The sequence below is a fragment of the Leptodactylus fuscus genome, chromosome 2 (assembly GCF_031893055.1).
Source record: "Leptodactylus fuscus isolate aLepFus1 chromosome 2, aLepFus1.hap2, whole genome shotgun sequence".
Lineage (NCBI taxonomy): Eukaryota > Metazoa > Chordata > Amphibia > Anura > Leptodactylidae > Leptodactylus > Leptodactylus fuscus.
Window position 1 is genome coordinate 46312488 of NC_134266.1, and position 20497 is coordinate 46332984.

General features: G+C 43.0%; 1 protein-coding gene across 1 annotated transcript in view; it reads left to right on the forward strand.

Moving 5' to 3' along the window:
• Positions 1–298: 298 nt before the first annotated feature.
• Positions 299–20497, forward strand: part of GRPR (gastrin releasing peptide receptor) — a 103394-nt gene continuing 83195 nt past the window's right edge. The window contains exon 1 of the mRNA XM_075263679.1: positions 299–1121. Coding sequence (XP_075119780.1) covers positions 709–1121 — 413 coding nt within the window. The 5' untranslated portion in view covers positions 299–708. The remainder of the gene's footprint in view (positions 1122–20497) is intronic.

Sequence of the window (20497 nt, forward strand, 5' to 3'; positions counted from 1 at the left end):
GAAATTGTGACAGGTCCTCTTTAAGCCATTCAGTGTATCACTGCCCAGTGTCTGTATACATATATATATTTGATGTCTGTACATCAGTATCCTCACTCACTATCTGCTTGATTACTGACTCTTCCTACATATGCAGGCAGTGCACATACTATTCTAGCAGGGTCTTGCTTGATGTGCTCTCAGCTGCAGTGCACACTTTGCCCAGTAGGGGGATTCTGTCATTTGTCTGCACATAGCTCAGCTCCCGTACACACAGCAGCACTTGCAAGGCTCCCAGTTACATTGCTTTATAGTACAGTGTGAGCAGGTGGACTCCTGCAAAGCTGAGGATTCTTCCTTTATGAAGTGTCACAAGTCTTCAGGGAGCTGCCCTGGATTTTTCCCACAGTGAATAGCACAGACTGAGCTCAGATGTGGATACAAGGTATGTGCTGTATACTCCATTATATACTTTCACTGATATTATAAACTGTTCCAAGGAGTTTGGAAGTCTGAAGAAGAAAAAGGGAACAACTGGAGTAATGTCATAGCAGGATCATAAAGCATCCTAAGAAGCAGTACAGGATCAATGAAGCAATAAAGGATCAAAAGCTGAAAGCAGAGAGGACCTGAACAATGTGAATGCAGCCTAAGACTTCATGGGCTGACAGTGAATATAATAGGAGATAAGCACCTGTAACTTTACCTGGTGCTTCCTGCAGTCTGACAATGAGCCCTGAGAGCTGCCTGCTGCTGGACTTTGAGGGGGATAACTTTGCTCTGGCCAGTTCCTGCTTCAATCAGAGCTCCAACCATTCTGGTGAGGACTGGTTCTACCCTGGGGTCACCTATGCCATCGCCCCTGTCTATGGCCTCATCATACTTGTAGGACTTGTTGGGAATGTGACATTAATCAAGATTTTCTGCACTGTAAAATCCATGAGAAATGTCCCAAATCTGTTCATCTCCAGCCTGGCATTGGGAGATCTGCTGTTGTTGGTCACTTGTGCCCCTGTGGATGCCAGTAGGTACCTGGCAGATAAGTGGTTGTTTGGCAGGGTGGGCTGCAAGCTCATTCCCTTCATCCAGCTCACATCTGTTGGGGTCTCAGTGTTCACCCTGACTGCTCTCTCCGCTGACAGGTATGTGTGCTAGTGGACTTCTTATCATCTGTATATATGTGTATAATATATGTAGTATATACACAATGTTATTATTATTATTGTTATTATTATTATTATTATTATTATTATATATGTATAGAATGTTTATACAGTTATTATTATTACTATTATTATTATTTATTACTATTATTATTATTATTATTATTATTTATAGAATGATTGTGCTGTTATTTTTATTATTATTGTTTATTTGCCTATAATATATTTACTACTATGAATAGAAATAATATTGCAGGATGAATATAGATGTTCAAAATTTGACTATTCAGATGTGACTGCAGTTGTCCCCAAAATCTCACTTTACACTTGATATGGGGGGGCTGTTTGATCTGGATCTTGCACCACAGACCTGATAATCAGAGGTTCTGTGGGGTGAAATCCAAATAAATAAATCAGTTTTGACTCCAGTCCTTAACCCTGAAAAAACTTAATTATTCTATGTTAGAAATTAAAATTTGCAAAATAGTGATCTTAAGAGATTCCCAAATATCTTCTTCCTGGACTCATGTGACTGTGATATGGGGGAGATGGATATTATAGTTAATTCCTATAGTAAGCTTGAAGTGATAGCATTAATATCAGGTGCTAAAGTCACTTTATATCAGGGGAACAACTGTAAAGTAGTACATTGTATAGGAATTATACACCTGTATGTATATTATTACTACTTGTATCCACAATCTGGAAAGTAACTGTCTGTGCCCTTTTTATTGATACATAACCCTTGGCTTGCTTATGTATTTATTTATTTATTTATTTATTTATTTATTTATTTATTTATGTATTTATTTATTTTATTATTTAATTTACTATTTAGGTTTTTTATTCATGTGATATTATAACATACTATATGTCATAGGTTATCAATGCTCTACTTTTTGACCTTTTTATGGCCCAACTTGTCTAAAATCTATTTGCAATGATTCACAATAGGTTAAGATATCATTATTAATAGATATTTGTTTGTTTCTTCATATACAGTAGTGTGAACATATTCGCCAGTGTTGTACATAGAATGTATATATTCATACTGGTGTCAACATATTATTATCTTATAGTTAGTTTGGGGTCTGATGGAAACCTTAGCACTTGAACAAAACCCATAGAGAGGACAAGAGTTTCCACCATACATGTGATTTTATATTTTCTGTGATTTATGCTGATACTGTAGTTACTTTGTGACATACTTGTACAATAATGGACTATGTGCCATTGTTACATCATATACTCATTGTAGACTATATTGGTTCATGCTGGACATGATCAGGATTCCATCACTGAATGAGATCTTAACTTCTTCTTCTTTGAGATCCTCCAAGTGTTCCTCATCACCTTAGTGAGTTCCTTCCCTAGTATGTATACACAGCACTGATGGTATGAGCTATGGACAATGACATGGTGCACACAGCAGGATCTGCAGATAGCTGCACAGCAGGGATTCATTATTCAGTCCAATCATGTTCCTTGTCTCTCCAAGACATCAGGTTTAGGATAATGGGCCATAACAGGGCTTCATTCAGGATTCTGTGCCAGGGGGTTATCACAAGACTGTTTCATTCTGTAACAATAAAAACCTTGGGTCACCAAAGGAATGGGGAAATATTAAAAGATCACCAGCAGCTGGATATCTGTGCTAAATATTACCTTGCAAGTGTCTGAGAGCATTAATATGATGCAGAGGAGAAGTGGCTTCCTTCCAACTCAATAAACCTAAGGGATTTAAACTAGAAAAATGTACAGCACAGGAGCTACGTGACAGCCTGCATAATACTGAGCCAGCCTTATATGTAGAGTTATTCTCTGTCCAATACTATCTGCCAAGTACAGGCTTCTTTATACATTAGTACATTGCAATAGATAGTGGTAATGGGAAGACAAATGATTCTATATTCTCACTGCTAAGAGATTGACCTTTATTATAACTGCAAACATTCACTACAGGGATGTCTGTTAAGAATTGTCTATTATCTGTTCTTGTTTATATATAATACATTACCTAATATACATATAATGTCACAGTAGTAGCAGGTCAGGTTTGTTATCCTGATGTGCTATTAATGCAAATAATCCCGCTCAATACCTATATCTGTTTTATATCTTTATATTATCTATCTATCTATCTATCTATCTATCTATCTATCTATCTATCTATATCTATCTCCTTCTATCTACGTCTATCTGTATCTATCTCTCATCTCTCTCATCTATCTATCTATCTATCTATCTATCTATCTATCTCCTATGTATCTATCTATCTATCTATCTATCTATCTATCTATCTATCTATCTATCTCTATCTCCTTCTATCTAAGTCTATCTCTATCTACGTCTATCTCTATCTCCTATCTATCTATCTATCTATCTATCTATCTATCTATCTATCTATCTATCTTATTCTCTAATTTATTTTTTTATCTACTATCTATATCTCTTTCTATCTACCAGGATTATGCCTTCCTCATGCTCTCTATACCTTTATCTATCTGCCTAACCAATGCTCCTCAGTTTAGTTACTGTAGCATTACAGTCATTATTACCACATGTAACTTACTCAGGATTGTCCGTCTACTAAAGTTCCATGACAGGTTACTATCTTAATTCACAAGGGTCCCACCAAGAAATAAGAAGCTCCTATGACAAAAAGAGGATCCTCTCTCCAATGTTCGGCTCACAAACCCTCCAATAATAGAAATTTAGACAGCACTCCAGCAGGTATCAGAAAAGTGGACTTTTTATTCCATGCAATAAGTGCCACGTGCCTTGATAAAGGTTCCTCGTGAACCGAAATGTTGCACTTTTTGCAGGGAATGAATAGTCCCCTTTGCTGACCTGCTGAAGAGCTGCTATTTTTCTACTGCCTCAGTAAGTAATGGTAGTTTCTGAATATCTACAGAGTATTGGTACAGGGCTAGGGTTGAGCTATCGGGATTGGAAAAGATCGGATTCCGATCGGCGATCGGAATTCCGACCCAATCTTTTCCAGCAGGATCGAGACCGGAGGTTATCTCAAGATTGGCTTAACCCTAAAAGTGACATTTCCCATAGAGAAGCATTGACTAGGATTGAGGATCGGAACGGGAAAAGATCGGATTCCGATCGGCGATTGAGCAAATTTCACGATCGAGATCGGGATCGAGATTGGCTGGAAAATGATCGGAAATCAGACTTTAAAATCGATCTTGAAATCTCAAGATCGGCTCAACCCTATACAGGACTGAACACTGTCAGGTTATTAATATCTTTAGATTACTTAAAAGGGTATTTACAAGAGCAAGTAAGCGGGAAAGGTCATAATTATGTCTCAAGGTGAAACCATTAAGAAGTAGCATGTTCTTGAAGGAGATGAAAGGGAATAACAATCAGGGATGAGATCAAAGGTAATAGATAGTAAAACATCTCAGTGTGCTATAGAGAGAGGAAGTATATAATGATGTACATAATAAGAACACTTGTTAGATGAATATGAGCCACAAGTGACCATAGAAATACATAGAGATTTTATGTCCATGTCAGTTGATTGGAGTACAAGCACATTAATAGACAAGATCCAGATAGAGAAGACCAGAATAAAGTGATGTCTTATATTGGATACAGAGGATAATTCGTCATTGTGCATATTGTAAATGAGACCACAGGAATTACATGTTCTATATTTTTCCTTTATTGGCTGAAATTATGGAGCAATGACCCTTATGGCTTACATATAGTCTAAATCAGTGATTCCGAACTAGGGTGCCATGAGAACTCTCCAGGGATGCCACAATGCTCCTTCTATCCTCTGCTCGCTAACAACCCTGTCTATAGTAAAGCATTGCAGACAGTATTATACCCAGCCCCTGCTTGTGGTAGAGGTGACGTAATAGACGTATGTACATCTCCTTCAAGTACTGCCACCAGGGCAGGATTAAATGACATACTTTGGCTGTTCAGGAACCCAACGTTAATGGCGCCCGCGCTCCTCTCTCTGGCTTTCTCAACTACTGTCCCTCCACTGCTCCGGATAGACAAACTGGTGGGAGACTTTGGGTGCAGTACTTGGGGACCCCAGACACAGAGGAGCGCAGGCCCCATTAATGCTGCATTCTCGAGCAGTGTGATTCCTTATACCCAGGTAAGATCACTTTATGCCACTACAGTTATATCTCATATGCTAGGTTCACACCTACACTTGGGTTTCCATTCTTTGCTTTCGCCCAGTTTCCGCCTGAAAAATGCGGAGAGAAATATCCTGCTTGTAGAACTTTTCCCTCTGCATTTTTAAAGTGGAATGGGGGACAGAATCCCTGAATAGAAACCAAGCGCTAGTGTGAACCCAGACTTATTACGTTGTGACTGCAGCGTCAAAATAGTGTGCTTACTGTGGGGGAAGAGAGTAACCCCTGTTTGGGATCAGCTTACTGTGCTCCCAGTGAGGGGGCAATGGTCATTGTGCTGCAAGCAGGGGGTTGTTGTGCTGCAAGTGGGGGGGGGGGGGGAGTGGTCAGTGTGCTGTATAGCAAGGGATCAGCGTGGCTCCTAGAATTGTTACCATTACCTGCAGCCGAACTGTCCTGGAAAAACTGGTCTGTAGGAGTCCTGGCTGCTGTATACAGGTGATCAATATTAACAAAATGGATAAACCCTTGAAAGAGTTTGTCCAGGAATTGGAGAAACTTATGTGGTAGGTGGAAAGGAGTAAAAAATGTTTGTGGTTTACAAGACTGGATGCGTTTTACCAGTTTCTGCAGACACTGATTTAGTTAAATGTAAAGCATGTATTAATTGCGGCCCTGAGGTGGGACCAACACAGTCAGTGGGCCTGGGGTAGCCGCCTCCTCTGCCCCCCACTAGCTACCCCACTTCTCCAACTTAACATTACCATTAGACTAAATGGTCCTGGATTGTAATTAAAAGGAAGGAACCCTACAAATCCTAATAATAATAATAATAATAATAATAATAATAGATTTTTATACATTGTTTATATATTACCAACATATTCCTCAGCACTTTACACATCTGCCACTCCTGTAATATCCTATTAGGGCAGATGGGTGAGATAGAAGGAAGTTTCCTGTACGATAATCCCTTTTATCAGCCAGAGCAAAGGTCCACCACAAAGAGCAGCTTTCATCTCCCTGATAATATACAGTTATCCATTCATTTTTAGTAGTAATACTTCATATAGGAGAAAACTACAGGGGTCACCTGCTTAACCCCATCAATAACAATGATCATTTGGGTTTCAGTAGCTCACTATAGGAAGGTTAATAAGCAAAATGTGACAGAATTCTTGTATAATTTGTGCCAATAGACATGTCGTGTGACACATTTAGCAAGTGTTTTAGACATTGCAAATGCATGGTGTTTTGGCCAACGATGGAAACATCAAGGCCCTTTTTATAGTACCTACAAAGTGGATGGGATTCTGGCTAATCCCATCCACACATTGCAGAAAAGAATCTGCAGCGAAAATGAGATTTCAAAAACACTTGTAAATTTCAGCTTTTCAATTATACGAACGGAAATTCTGCTGGTTTTTGTATATGTATAATAGGGACAACTTGGGGCACACTGTGATGCACCCCACTCTTTTTAGTATCACCCTACTATTAAAATGGTTGAACTTGATGGTATAGATTTTTTTAAAAACCCATTAGCTACATAACTACATAACTATGAGTCTTGGATAAACCTTTTATCTTTTTCAGTAATTTGTCCTCCAGCATTTGTACATCATAAGTGAACCTCAGGCACTCATGACCCCATTGATAGGTAGTACCCACTGCATGCTGGGAACAATATGCAGTATAAGCTGGTCTGGGCTGATCACCTGGATGTGCTGCACAGAAAGGGCCACATCAGGCTCAGGAGACTACCTGCTCAGGAGACTGAGGGCCTTTGGAGTCCAGGGGCCACTTCTTGGGGCTTTTTTATCTTCTTCGGCGTGGCCTGCTGGGGGAGTTTCATACCAGCCAGGGACAGAAATAGACTTGACAGACTGGTTAGAAGGGCCAGCTCTGTCTTGGGGAGCCCCCTGGACCCCGTACAGGTGGTGGGTGACAGAAGGATACTGTACATGGTGAGCTTCATGCTGGAGAATAACTCCCATCCCATGTATGAGAATGTGATAGCACTGAGCATTACTGTCTTTGACCGACTGCTTCACCCCAAGTGTGAGAAGGAGCGCTATCGGAAATCCTTCCTCCCAAGCACGATCAGACTGTACAACCAACACCGAGCTAAGCGAATATCACTTTGTACAGAGAACTAAATGATCCTGAAGTCTTTCTTTTTCTTCTTAGTTGCTATGACTCCTAGTATCTTTTCTATCTGCTATTCTGAGCTTGTATGTGTTCTTTCTTGTAATATATTACTGTATTATCCATGCTGCTGTAACACACTGAATTTCCCTATGATGGGACTAGTAAAGGATTATCTTATAATTTAGAACTGCAATGCCCTACAGATGTCGTCAATCACTGTCCCATATACACTCACCGGCCACTTTATTAGGTACACCTGTCCAACTGCTCGTTAACACTTAATTTCTAATCAGCCAATCACATGGCGGCAACTCAGTGCATTTAGGCATGTAGACATGGTCAAGACAATCTCCTGCAGTTCAAACCGAGCATCAGTATGGGGAAGAAAGGTGATTTGAGTGCCTTTGAACGTGGCATGGTTGTTGGTGCCAGAAGGGCTGGTCTGAGTATTTCAGAAACTGCTGATCTACTGGGATTTTCACGCACAACCATCTCTAGGGTTTACAGAGATTGGTCCAAAAAAGAAAAAAACATCCAGTGAGCGGCAGTTCTGTGGGCGGAAATGCGTTGTTGATGCCAGAGGTCAGAGGAGAATGGCCAGACTGGTTCGAGCTGATAGAAAGGCAACAGTGACTCAAATAGCCACCCGTTACAACCAAGGTAGCCAGAAGAGCATCTCTGAACGCACAGTACGTCAAACTTTGAGGCAGATGGGCTACAGCAGCAGAAGACCACACCGGGTGCCACTCCTTTCAGCTAAGAACAGGAAACTGAGGCTACAATTTGCACAAGCTCATCGAAATTGGACAATTGAAGATTGGAAAAACGTTGCCTGGTCTGATGAGTCTCGATTTCTGCTGCGACATTCGGATGGTAGGGTCAGAATTTGGCGTCAACAACATGAAAGCATGGATCCATCCTGCCTTGTATCACCGGTTCAGGCTGGTGGTGGTGGTGTCATGGTGTGGGGAATATTTTCTTGGCACTCTTTGGGCCCCTTGGTACCAATTGAGCATCGTTGCAACGCCAAAGCCTACCTGAGTATGGTTGCTGACCATGTCCATCCCTTTATGACCACAATGTACCCAACATCTGATGGCTACTTTCAGCAGGATAATGCGCCATGTCATAAAGCTGGAATCATCTCAGACTGGTTTCTTGAACATGACAATGAGTTCACTGTACTCCAATGGCCTCCACAGTCACCAGATCTCAATCCAATAGAGCATCTTTGGGATGTGGTGGAACGGGAGATTCGCATCATGGATGTGCAGCCGACAAATCTGCGGCAACTGTGTGATGCCATCATGTCAATATGGACCAAAATCTCTGAGGAATGCTTCCAGCACCTTGTTGAATCTATGCCACGAAGAATTGAGGCAGTTCTGAAGGCAAAAGGGGGTCCAACCCATTACTAGCATGGTGTACCTAATAAAGTGGCCGGTGAGTGTAGGTCTCAATCTACATTCCCTATCAGCATGTCTTTGGAGTGTGGGAGGAAACTATAGTTCCTGGAGGAAGCCCACACAAAGATGGAGAGAACATACAAACTCCCTGCCAATGTTGTCTTTGGTAAGATTTGAACCCAGGACTCCAGCCTAACCACTGAGGCACCATGCCGCTCCAATATTATGGTTGACTGGCTACAATGTTTCTTTCCTTCTCTTGTACTTTAGATTTATAAAAAGTTTATAGATACAGCCGAGATTCGTTCTTGACCTTTTATGAGTTAATTCGCCGTGGAAGCGTTACTCATTTCTTTTTAGTTGACTTCTTGTGCACCAGTCAAAATAATGTCATATCTATTGTAACTGCAGGAAATAGTGGATTGTAAGATGTTCAATATCAGTTACATGGAGAAAGAGATAAGGTAAACAGAGCGCTCTGAACTGATTTGTCAGGACTGTCACAAATATCCTGCTGGGAACTATAGGAAAATGGAATTTAATATTATTTATCCAATGTCTCTATGGATTATATAGTGGATAGACAGACTAGTGCTGTGCAAACGTTTTAGGCCAATATGGAAAAGTGCTGCAAAGTAAGACTGCTTTCAGAAATAGAAGTGTTAATGAATTGTAAGAGAAATCTAAATCTCATCAATATTTAGTGCTATCGCTCTTTGTAGGAGGAGTCCTGGAAGTGATGATACGGCCCCCACAGTGCCCTTATCTCAGCATCATCCAGTCTGTCTGGGTTTACATGAAGAGACAGATGGATTGGGGCAAGCCTAAATCCACAAAAGATCTGAGCTTAGTTCTCCAAGATGACGGCAAGCACCGAGAAAAACTGATGGAGGGCAAAGGATGGTCCCTCCAAATATTGATGGAATTTAGAGTTCTCTCGTTGCTCATTTTCTTAAATTTGTTAAAATAAACTATTAACACTTCTATTTATGAAAGCATTTTTACTTTGCTGTATTTTTATAAGGGAATTGCAATAGGAGCAATTCCCCAGTAGCTGCTGGAAACCCTGGGAAAGGGGCACAAGAGACAGTGAGCCCTAAGCTGAAGCCCCCCACTGTCCCTTCCTGCTTGCCTGGTCCTGTCCTACGTAATAGGTGGCAACTTGGCTTCGGGCCCTTCCTATATACGTGAAACACAAAACGCAGACAAGACAAACAACAAAGGGAGGTCAGCTAGCCAGGGGTCAGTAACAGTCGAGCAATGCAGTGTCAAAATCGACATCCAAAAGAGTAGTCTATAGGGAAAGCCAGAGGTCAAGAATCAGAATACAAGAATAAACAGTGAGAGAAAAGCCAGCACGCACAAGGCAATAGCAAGCACCAATGTGACTGAGAGCCAAGAATAAATATGGAGGAAGACAGGGGCAGATCCAGGGCCGGGCGAGCCGGGCAACCGCCCGGGGCCCCGCTCTTAGCAAAATGGTCCCAGTCGGCATGTCCCGATTCCAACTGAGCTCAGCATTAAAGCTCCTGCTTTAAACGCCTGTGTATTCAGCTCATCGGCGGTAGGACGCCGATGAGCTGAATACATAGGCGTTTAAAGCAGGAGCTGTCACAGCTCAGCTCCTGCTTTAACGCTGAGCTCCGGCATTTGTAGCCGCGATGTGATGACGTCATCACATCGCGGCTACAATATGTGTATGAGGGAGAGAGCTGCAGGGGAACGAGGAATGGTGAGTGTGTGTGTGTGTGTGTGTGTGTGAGAACGGCATGACACTGGGGCAAATGAAGGGGGAGAGAACAGCATGACACTGGGGCAGATGAAGGGGGGAGAATGGCATGACACTGGGGCAGATGAAGGGGGGAGAATGGCATGACATTGGGGCAGATGAAGGGGGGAGAACGGCATGACACTGGGGCAGATGAAGGGGGGAGAACGGCATGACACTGGGGCATATGAAGGGGGGAGAACGGCATGACACTGGGGCAGATGAAGGGGGGCGAACGGCATGACACTGGGGCAGATGAAGGGGGGAGAATGGCATGACACTGGGGCAGAGATGGGGGGAAATGAAACTGTGGGCAGATAAAGGGGGAGAATGGCATGAAACTGGGGACAGAGATAGAGGGGGGACATGAAACTAGGGGTAGATGAAGGGTGTATATGAAAATGGGGGATAGATGGAGGGGGGGGACATATAATTTACGGGTGGCTGTAGGAGGACTATACTGTGTGGAATTACATGAAAATTGAATGAGAATGGGTGGAGTCAACATAAAAGTGGGTGGGGCCTAATTTGCTGCGGCGCGCTGCACGTTTTGTTCCCTCTTTCTAGTCTTCAACAGTTGGGAAGTATAGGTTAGAAGTGTGAGACTCCCCAGTAAGTAGGGCCCCGCCAAAGTCAATTGTCCAGGGCCCCGCAAACCCTGGATCCGCCACTGGAGGAAGAACCCGCCCTGGAGTTGATAGGCGGATAGGCTGTCAATCACAGGGCAAGGTTAAACTTAGCTATTAGAGGAACAGAGGGAAATTAAGGTAAAGGCAGACTGGTGTGGTGGAAAATCAATTACAGAGATAGAGCCGTGTTCACACAGTGCAACCAAAAACTGTAAGCAAGGAATGAAACTGCACATGCCTCCTGCACCAAAGCATGCGAGCAGAGGGTGTCGCAGTGACCTGAACAATCAGAGACGTTACAATTTTTTTCCACACCTGCCTAAAACTTATGCATGAAACTGTAAAATAAGCAAAGGTGGCCAAAAATCTTAGCTAAATACTCAAGTCAGCTGATAGCTTTTCCTTCGAGCCCCCTTCTCCCCCCACTTCTCCCCTTACCACATGTACAATGGTTTTGGCCAAGAACAGCGATTTGTCCTTAGTGGTAATAGGGGTATAAACTACTAACAAAATCCTCTGGTACTGGCTAATCTTCTTTGAGAACAAAAGATCAGGCATGTTGAAATCCAACATGCCTAACCCTATGTTTCTCTGACTGCTGGGATATACACTGGGGTATCCATATATATACACTGGAGGATCATCTGGTCCCATCAGGGCCCCTAAAGGTGATGTATATTGCAACCTTATTGTGGTGTAGCAAGCTGATTTTATGTCTGTATAATATCATATTTAATGGTAGACACTGCTGAGTTTTCAGGCTTTTTTTTTTTACATTAGGCACGTACACACAAGGAACCATGGGCATAAATATCATATCGATTCTATGGGGGACTGTGGGTAGCATGCTGTGTGACATGTACAGGGAAGGTTACCAACTATTCCAAATTTGCCAGGACAATAGTGAAGTTTTGGAAACTGTCCCAGTAAATTCACGCCTGTCTGGGGTCAAAAAGGAAAGATTAAAGGGGTTTTCCAGGCAATTTTTTTTTTTAATAATGTCTATTAGGGCTATTCGATACCCTTTCCTGTGCTTTGAGTGATTTCTTGGCATCTCTGGGAGCTCCTGGTATCTTCTGCATTTGTTTACATGGTTCAGCTTCCTGCTCTGTAACTTCCACACGAACCCCTCTCACCAATCTCCCCCTCCTTTCTCCTTCCTCATTTTCCTCCTCCTTTCTCCCTCCCTCCTTGTGTCTCTAACTATCCCACCCTTCCCTACCTACTTAGCCCACCCTGCAACCCATATTATATACTTACCCTCCACGCTTCTTCCTGTGAGACAGCTCCTCCTCTTTTGCTGATTCTGCAGGCGCCCTTTTCTCCATTGCTGCTCTGTTCTCAGCAGCCATGATCCACCTCTACTTTGCATGTGTGGATGTGCAGTAGACATAGATTATCAGCCAAGTGCGCCAAGCAGTAATTGGAGAAGAGGGTGCACCTGCAGAATCTGTAAAGGAGGAGGAGCCATCATACTGGAAGAAGTGTGGAGGATAAGTATAATGTGGTGGATGGGAGGGGAGTAGTGGTGATGATCCATTTCCGGAGATAGGGAAACGGATCGTGACTGAATAATCAGAAAATGTTCCTGGGGCAGTCACATGACCACCCCAGGGATATGGGTAATTATACATTTTTGATCAATTATGTTATTTAGAAAGTAGGAGGGGGAGGGTCTTTAGATTAGTGGAAGGATATCCAGTTATCCTGGACAGTGAAAAAACAAAAAAGGAAGAGACGCCGAGCGCTCTGAGTGTAGTATTGTTAGTAGTTATAAATAATATATCATATCAGATACCAGTAAACCTCTCACCTGGGAAATATGTATTTTTGTTGTCACATGTGAAGTGAAAAATTCAGGTGAGAGTGGTGGCAGAACCAACAGGAACACCGGAGAACCGGAGAGAAAATTGGAAAATGGGGAAGCAGGGATCTGCGCTCACTGGTAGGGTTTGAATAACAGCCAGAGAGATGGATGAAATGATGAATATTGGATTTATTGAGGATAAAGGGCACAACGCGTTTCGGACCACCTCTGGTCCTTTCTCAAGTGCAAATTCTGAGTCAGCCCGGCTGACTCAGAATTTGCACTTGAGAAAGGACCAGAGGTGGTCCGAAACGCGTTGTGCCCTTTATCCTCAATAAATCCAATATTCATCATTTCATCCATCTCTCTGGCTGTTATTCAAACCCTACCAGTGAGCGCAGATCCCTGCTTCCCCATTTTCCAGTTATCCTGGACAACCCCTTTAACCATCCCTATATTACCAGCTTAGAAACTATTACGTATGGGGAGAGGTCAGCTGTTCCTATCTATTATTGTCAGTGGTGGATAATGTGTTATCTTCTTCTCCTGCTGATTCTTCTCCAGTGCAAACTGAACTCCGAACTGTTTTTCAGAATGTGTCACAGAGGCGTAGAATGAGTTTTCTGATGATACATTACTTTTATGTTCACAGTGTTGAACTCATAGCTGAACCCATACTGGACTAGGGATGGAATTGTTATCACGCTAGTCCTCTTATAGGATCTCTCTTGTAATCTAAATGGCTGACACCAGAAAACCACCATAGTAGTGTTGTAGTAAAGTTGCATTTTTTGTTGCAGACTTTGCTGTGTTTTATGAGCTGAGGCCAGAAGTAGATTTAACAGAGAGGAGTATAAAGAGCTCGCTTTATATTTCCTATTCCATTTCAAGCCACTCTTGACTTTGGCTCAAAAGTAGAGTAAAATTTGAATTAAAAAAACAAAAAAAATCCGCTCAAAAAGTAGAAACCCGCGGACCCCTTAGACTGTAATTGGATATATCGTGTCTTTGCCCATTTTCCACCTAAAAAATGCGGAAAGAAAAGTCTTGCTTGTACTTTTGCATTATTCAAGCTGAATGGGGGTGAAATCTCTGAACTGAAATCGATCACAGATGTGAACCCAGCCTTACCCGTGTTGTCCATGACTGTGAAAAAGGGGTTAAATTTACTAAAAATGTGATATAACGTGTTGCCGCCTTTATCTACCTCTAAACTCCCCTTGATTCGCTTGTAACATTTTATCGCTGTCTTCCAAAGACCTTATGAATAGGGGTTAAGTGGATATTACTATAGGAATAATCTCCTATATAGTACAGTATATTAGATCTGCTACAGTTGTGGGGCAGTAATGAGTAGCGCACTTGTCTATATCTGTAATGGACTCCCTATAACTACAAGCTTTATACATTTTTCTTATTAAATTTTATATTTTGGCAAATGAATGCTAACCATAGCCACACATTTACACTGCAAAGTTACCTTGTTTGTATAGTAGATCTATAGGGTATTGTGTTTGCGAATCCATTAGCTGAACACGACTGTTGGCAGCCCCTCGAGGCCTCCGCACACAGATCTGACCATTATCGTGCTTATCCAGGTAATGGATAAAATCACCATGCAGCCACTTCTTGTTCTCGTATGAATTATTTGGATGACCAGTGGGACTACTGACGTATTTGAGTAGCTTTAGACTCTGTAGCCAGGACTTGTGGTTGCATCCATCCAACGACATAGACGCGACCATTTCAAGATGGATCATTCCATTTATGACCGATTTGCTTGGAGCATTAAAAGCCAACTAAAGGCCAAATAATACTGACCCTTTTATGGTTTTATAGTGCTGACGTGTTCTGTAACGCTGTACAGATATTGCAATTGTAATTGTCTCTAGTAAGGACTTCTCCAATTTTGTCTCTAGTAATTCACGCCATTGCGAAAGACGGACGTGTGATTTATGAAATGTTTGTACCATTTTTTTTCTACATGAGATTTCCCTATCTGACACTTTGTGATTTTGGCAAGATAACTAGGGGTGTCTGCTAGAGCGATCATGTGTTTTGATGGATTTTTTTAAAAAAAGGTTGCATAGATACGCGAAAATCCACAGTACTCTGTGACGTTCTGTTTTGCTGTTTCCAGAGATGGGAGGTCACTAATCCCCTAACCCTCCTCCCCATCATACTCACCAATCTTCCCGTCCTCTTCTTCTGCTGGGAGTCACTTTCTTGACAAGGGAGCCGGTGCCGGCGCCTGTACAATAGAATGCAGGTAGAAGCAAAGAGAAGCAGTGGGGCTACCATGCATGTGCAATAGAGCCATTCTATTGCGCATGCGTGGAAGGCACGCTGTATTTCTTTGCTTCTGCCAGTGTTCTATTGCGCAGGCACAGGCTCCGGCTCCCAGGCGCGGAAAGAAGAATGGAGAGCGGCACCAACGAAATTAATCTCTAGGACGAAAAGACAGGTAAGTATTATGGGGTGGGGAGGTGAATGGGGGACTGAGTTAGCTAGCTAGGTTAGTAGGGCTAGTAGCCCATGGGCTAGCTAGGGAAACAGAGGGGGCAGTTGTGAGGGAGGAAGTGAGAGGGGGATCTGAGTGAACTGCAATGCATCACGGTAGTTGTAGGCTAAGACATGTAAACAAATGCAGAGGATACCAGGAGCTCCCAGAGATAACCAGAAATCACTCAAAATTTAAATTTTAAATTATATATATATATTTTTTTTTTGCCTGGAAAACCCCTTTAACATTTACATCAATTTTATAAATCATATTCAATTACTTGTGTCAAATCCTTAAATGCATTGTCAATTCAAGTGCATAACTGCATGGCGGCATCCAGAATGCAGAGCAGAGGCATAGCCAGCAGGGGCAGCAGAACTGGCCACACTCCTCTTTTAAGAATTTCGTTTTTTGTGGGGATTTTTGTGGGCAAAGTTTGCTCCGAGACCAAAAAAATCACAGCAAACAAAAATCTCTTGATTGGACAAGATCCCAATGGATTTGAAGCCATGTTTATAGATCCAAAGAAGTCATTTGTTTCTGCTTCTTTAAATACCAATTTGAACTGCACAACTGAGCAACATTTCACTGAATAGAGGCGCAATTGATAAATATTACCCAATGTGTCTATTCATGTGTCTATTTTTTACTGATATGCACTGTTTATGTCCATCCAAACGAACATAGATAGAAACAATAGGCCCGTATATTAGGTCTGCGAAAAGTGATACACAACTGGGTGCACAGGGCTGAAGGTTCGGAGTCTGTTGCCTCTATTTTGAGTATAGACTGTGCATTATGAATATAAGTCCTTCAGTCCATAAATATGGATTTCTTATCCATTCGCTCTGTTGTAACTTCATGAAAACATAGAGAAGCTTTATCTCCAGGTAGACTTCCATTATCGCCACAGATTGACCGTTCTGACAAAATTACTTTTCAAGTACAGAGAAAACTCATTCGGCTAAACATTTTGCACGAGAATCTAAGGGGGACCCATCACCAACAAAATGCTATATTATCTGCTGGAGCTATAGACCAGGAGGAACTGAGAATGTTAATGTATAGTCTTATAGAAAATGATTCAGATGCAGTCACTGACAGCGATCAATGTACACTGTTCCCATAGAACTATATATCAACCTGCTCAGCTTGTCCTGCTCTGTAACATACTGCCTGCCTGTTGTATAGCAATTTCATGTGATAGCTTCTGTAGAGGATGACACTGCCCATGATACCACCCACCATAAAAGAACTTGTAGCAAAGCAGAAACCAACAGTATCCAAAAATAACCAATGTTCATCTCAAATTAAAAAAGAAAAACCTTTGTAAAGACCCCTTTATATGGGCCAAAGATTAAGTCAATTATTGGGAAAGAACATTTGGTGGAACTTTGGTTTGACCCAAGTATATGTGCTGGCAGTCACCCAACAAATGAGCAAATGCATGTTTTATGGGCAAAAATCGCTGCATGAAGTACGAATAGAGATGAGCGAACAGTGTTCTATCGAACTCATGTTCGATCGGATATTAGGCTGTTCGGCATGTTCGAATCGAATCGAACACCGCGTGGTAAAGTGCGCCATTACTCGATTCCCCTCCCACCTTCCCTGGCGCCTTTTTTGCTCCAATAACAGCGCAGGGTAGGTGGGACAGGAACTACGACACCGGTGACGTTGAGAAAAGTAGGCAAAACCCATTGGCTGCCGAAAACATGTGACCTCTAATTTAAAAGAACAGCGCCGCCCAGGTTCGCGTCATTCTGAGCTTGCAATTCACCGAGGACGGAGGTTTCCGTCCAGCTAGCTAGGGCTTAGATTCTGGGTAGGCAGGGACAGGCTAGGATAGGAAGGAGAAGACAACCAACAGCTCTTGTAAGAGCTAAATTCCAGGGAGAAGCTTGTCAGTGTAACGTGGCACTGACGGGCTCAATCGCCGCAACCCAGCTTTCCCAGGATCCTGAATGGAATACACTGTCAGTGTATTCCCGTATACCCGATATATACCCCGATACCCGTTCCAACGGTGTGCCCCCCCACCTTCACCCCAGAAATACCCTGCAAGTCCCCTAGCAATAGAATTGGGGCTATATACACCCACAATTTTTACTACTGGTATACAGTGCCATTGTCTGACTGGGAATTCAAAGAATATATTGGGAATACAAATACCCTCATTTCTTGCTACTGCCATATAGTGCCAGTGTCTGACTGGGAATTCAAAGAATATATTGGGGTTACGTGCACCCACAATTTTTACTACTGGTATACAGTGCCATTGTCTGACTGGGAATTCAAAGAATATATTGGGAATACAAATACCCTCATTTCTTGCTACTGCCATATAGTGCCAGTGTCTGACTGGGAATTCAAAGAATATATTGGGGTTACGTGCACCCACAATTTTTACTACTGGTATACAGTGCCATTGTCTGACTGGGAATTCAAAGAATATATTGGGAATACAAATACCCTCATTTCTTGCTACTGCCATATAGTGCCAGTGTCTGACTGGGAATTCAAAGAATATATTGGGGTTACGTGCACCCACAATTTTTACTACTGGTATACAGTGCCATTGTCTGACTGGGAATTCAAAGAATATATTGGGAATACAAATACCCTCATTTCTTGCTACTGCCATATAGTGCCAGTGTCTGACTGGGAATTCAAAGAATATATTGGGAATACAAATACCCTCATTTCTTGCTACTGCCATATAGTGCCAGTTTCTGACTGGTAATTCAAAGAATATATTGGGGTTACGTGCACCCACAATTTTTACTACTGGTATACAGTGCCATTGTCTGACTGGGAATTCAAAGAATATATTGGGGTTATAAATACCCTCATTTCTTGCTACTGCCATATAGTGCCAGTTTTTGACTGGTAATTCAAAGAATATATTGTGGTTACGTGCACCCACAATTTTTACTACTGGTATACAGTGCCATTGTCTGACTGGGAATTCAAAGAATATATTGGGGTTATAAATACCCTCATTTCTTGCTACTGCCATATAGTGCCAGTTTCTGACTGGTAATTCAAAGAATATATTGGGGTTACGTGCACCCACAATTTTTACTACTGGTATACAGTGCCATTGTCTGACTGGGAATTCAAAGAATATATTGGGAATACAAATACCCTCATTTCTTGCTACTGCCATATAGTGCCAGTTTCTGACTGGTAATTCAAAGAATATATTGGGGTTACGTGCACTCACAATTTTTACTACTGGTATACAGTGCCATTGTCTGACTGGGAATTCAAAGAATATATTGGGAATACAAATACCCTCATTTCTTGCTACTGCCATATAGTGCCAGTTTCTGACTGGTAATTCAAAGAATATATTGGGGTTACGTGCACCCACAATTTTTACTACTGGTATACAGTGCCATTGTCTGACTGGGAATTCAAAGAATATATTGGGAATACAAATACCCTCATTTCTTGCTACTGCCATATAGTGCCAGTGTCTGACTGGGAATTCAAAGAATATATTGGGGTTACGTGCACCCACAATTTTTACTACTGGTATACAGTGCCAATTTCTAACTAGGAATTCAAAATGCGCAAGGCTCCCGGAAAGGGACGTGGACGAGGCCGTGGGCGAGGTCGGGGGAATGGTTCTGGGGAGCAAGGTAGCAGTGAAGCCACAGGGCGTCCCGTGCCTACTCCTGTGGGGCAGCAAGCATTGCGCCACTCCACAGTGCCAGGGTTGCTTGCCACATTAACTAAACTGCAGGGTACAAACCTTAGTAGGCCCGAGAACCAGGAACAGGTCTTGCAATGGCTGTCAGAGAACGCTTACAGCACATTGTCCAGCAGCCAGTCAGACTCTGCCTCCTCTCCTCCTATTACCCAACAGTCTTGTCTTCCTTCCTCCCAAAATTCCGAAGCTTTACAGAACAATAACCCAAACTGTCCCTGCTCCCCAGAGCTGTTCTCCGCTCCTTTCATTGTCCCTCAACCTGCCTCTCCACGTCACGATTCCACGAACCTAACAGAGGAGCATCTGTGTCCAGATGCTCAAACACTAGAGTCTCCTCCATCTCCGTTCGATTTGGTGGTGGATGACCAGCAACCCACCCTCATCGACGATGATGTGACGCAGTTGCCATCAGGGCATCCAGTTGACCGGCGCATTGTGCGGGAGGAGGAGATGAGACAGGAGTTGGAAGAGGAAGTGGTGGATGATGAGGACACTGACCCGACCTGGACAGGGGGGATGTCAAGCGGGGAAAGTAGTGTGGATGTTGAGGCAGGTGCAGCACCAAAAAGGGTAGCTAGAGGCAGAGGCAGAGGTCAGCAGCTTAGGCGAAGCCAGGCCACACCCGGAATCTCCCAAGATGTTCCAGTTCGTACCCAGCCCCGAAAAACTCCCACCTCGAGGGCACGTTTCTCGAAGGTGTGGAGTTTTTTCAAGGAATGCGCCGAGGACAGATATAGTGTTGTCTGCACAATTTGCCTCTCGAAATTGATTAGGGGCTCTGAGAAGAGCAACCTGTCCACCACTTCAATGCGCCGTCATTTGGAATCCAAGCACTGGAATCAGTGGCAGGCAGCAACGGCAGGACAAAGGCCGCCTGCCGTTCATGCCACTGCCACTGCCTCTGCCACTGCCTCTGCCTCTGCCACTGCCACTGCTGACTGTGCTGGCGATGCACTCCAGAGGACGAGCCAGGACACCACTTCATCTGCCTCCGCCACTTTGTTGACTTCTACCTCATCCTCCCCTGGTCCTGTCTTATCTCCTTCTCCTGCACCATCAAAGGCACCATCAGGCGTTTCTTTACAACAACCCACCATCTCTCAGACATTGGAGCGGCGGCAGAAATACACTGCTAACCACCCACACGCGCAAGCCTTGAACGCCAACATCGCTAAACTGCTGGCCCAGGAGATGTTGGCGTTCCGGCTTGTTGAAACTCCCGCCTTCCTGGACCTGATGGCAACTGCGGCACCTCGCT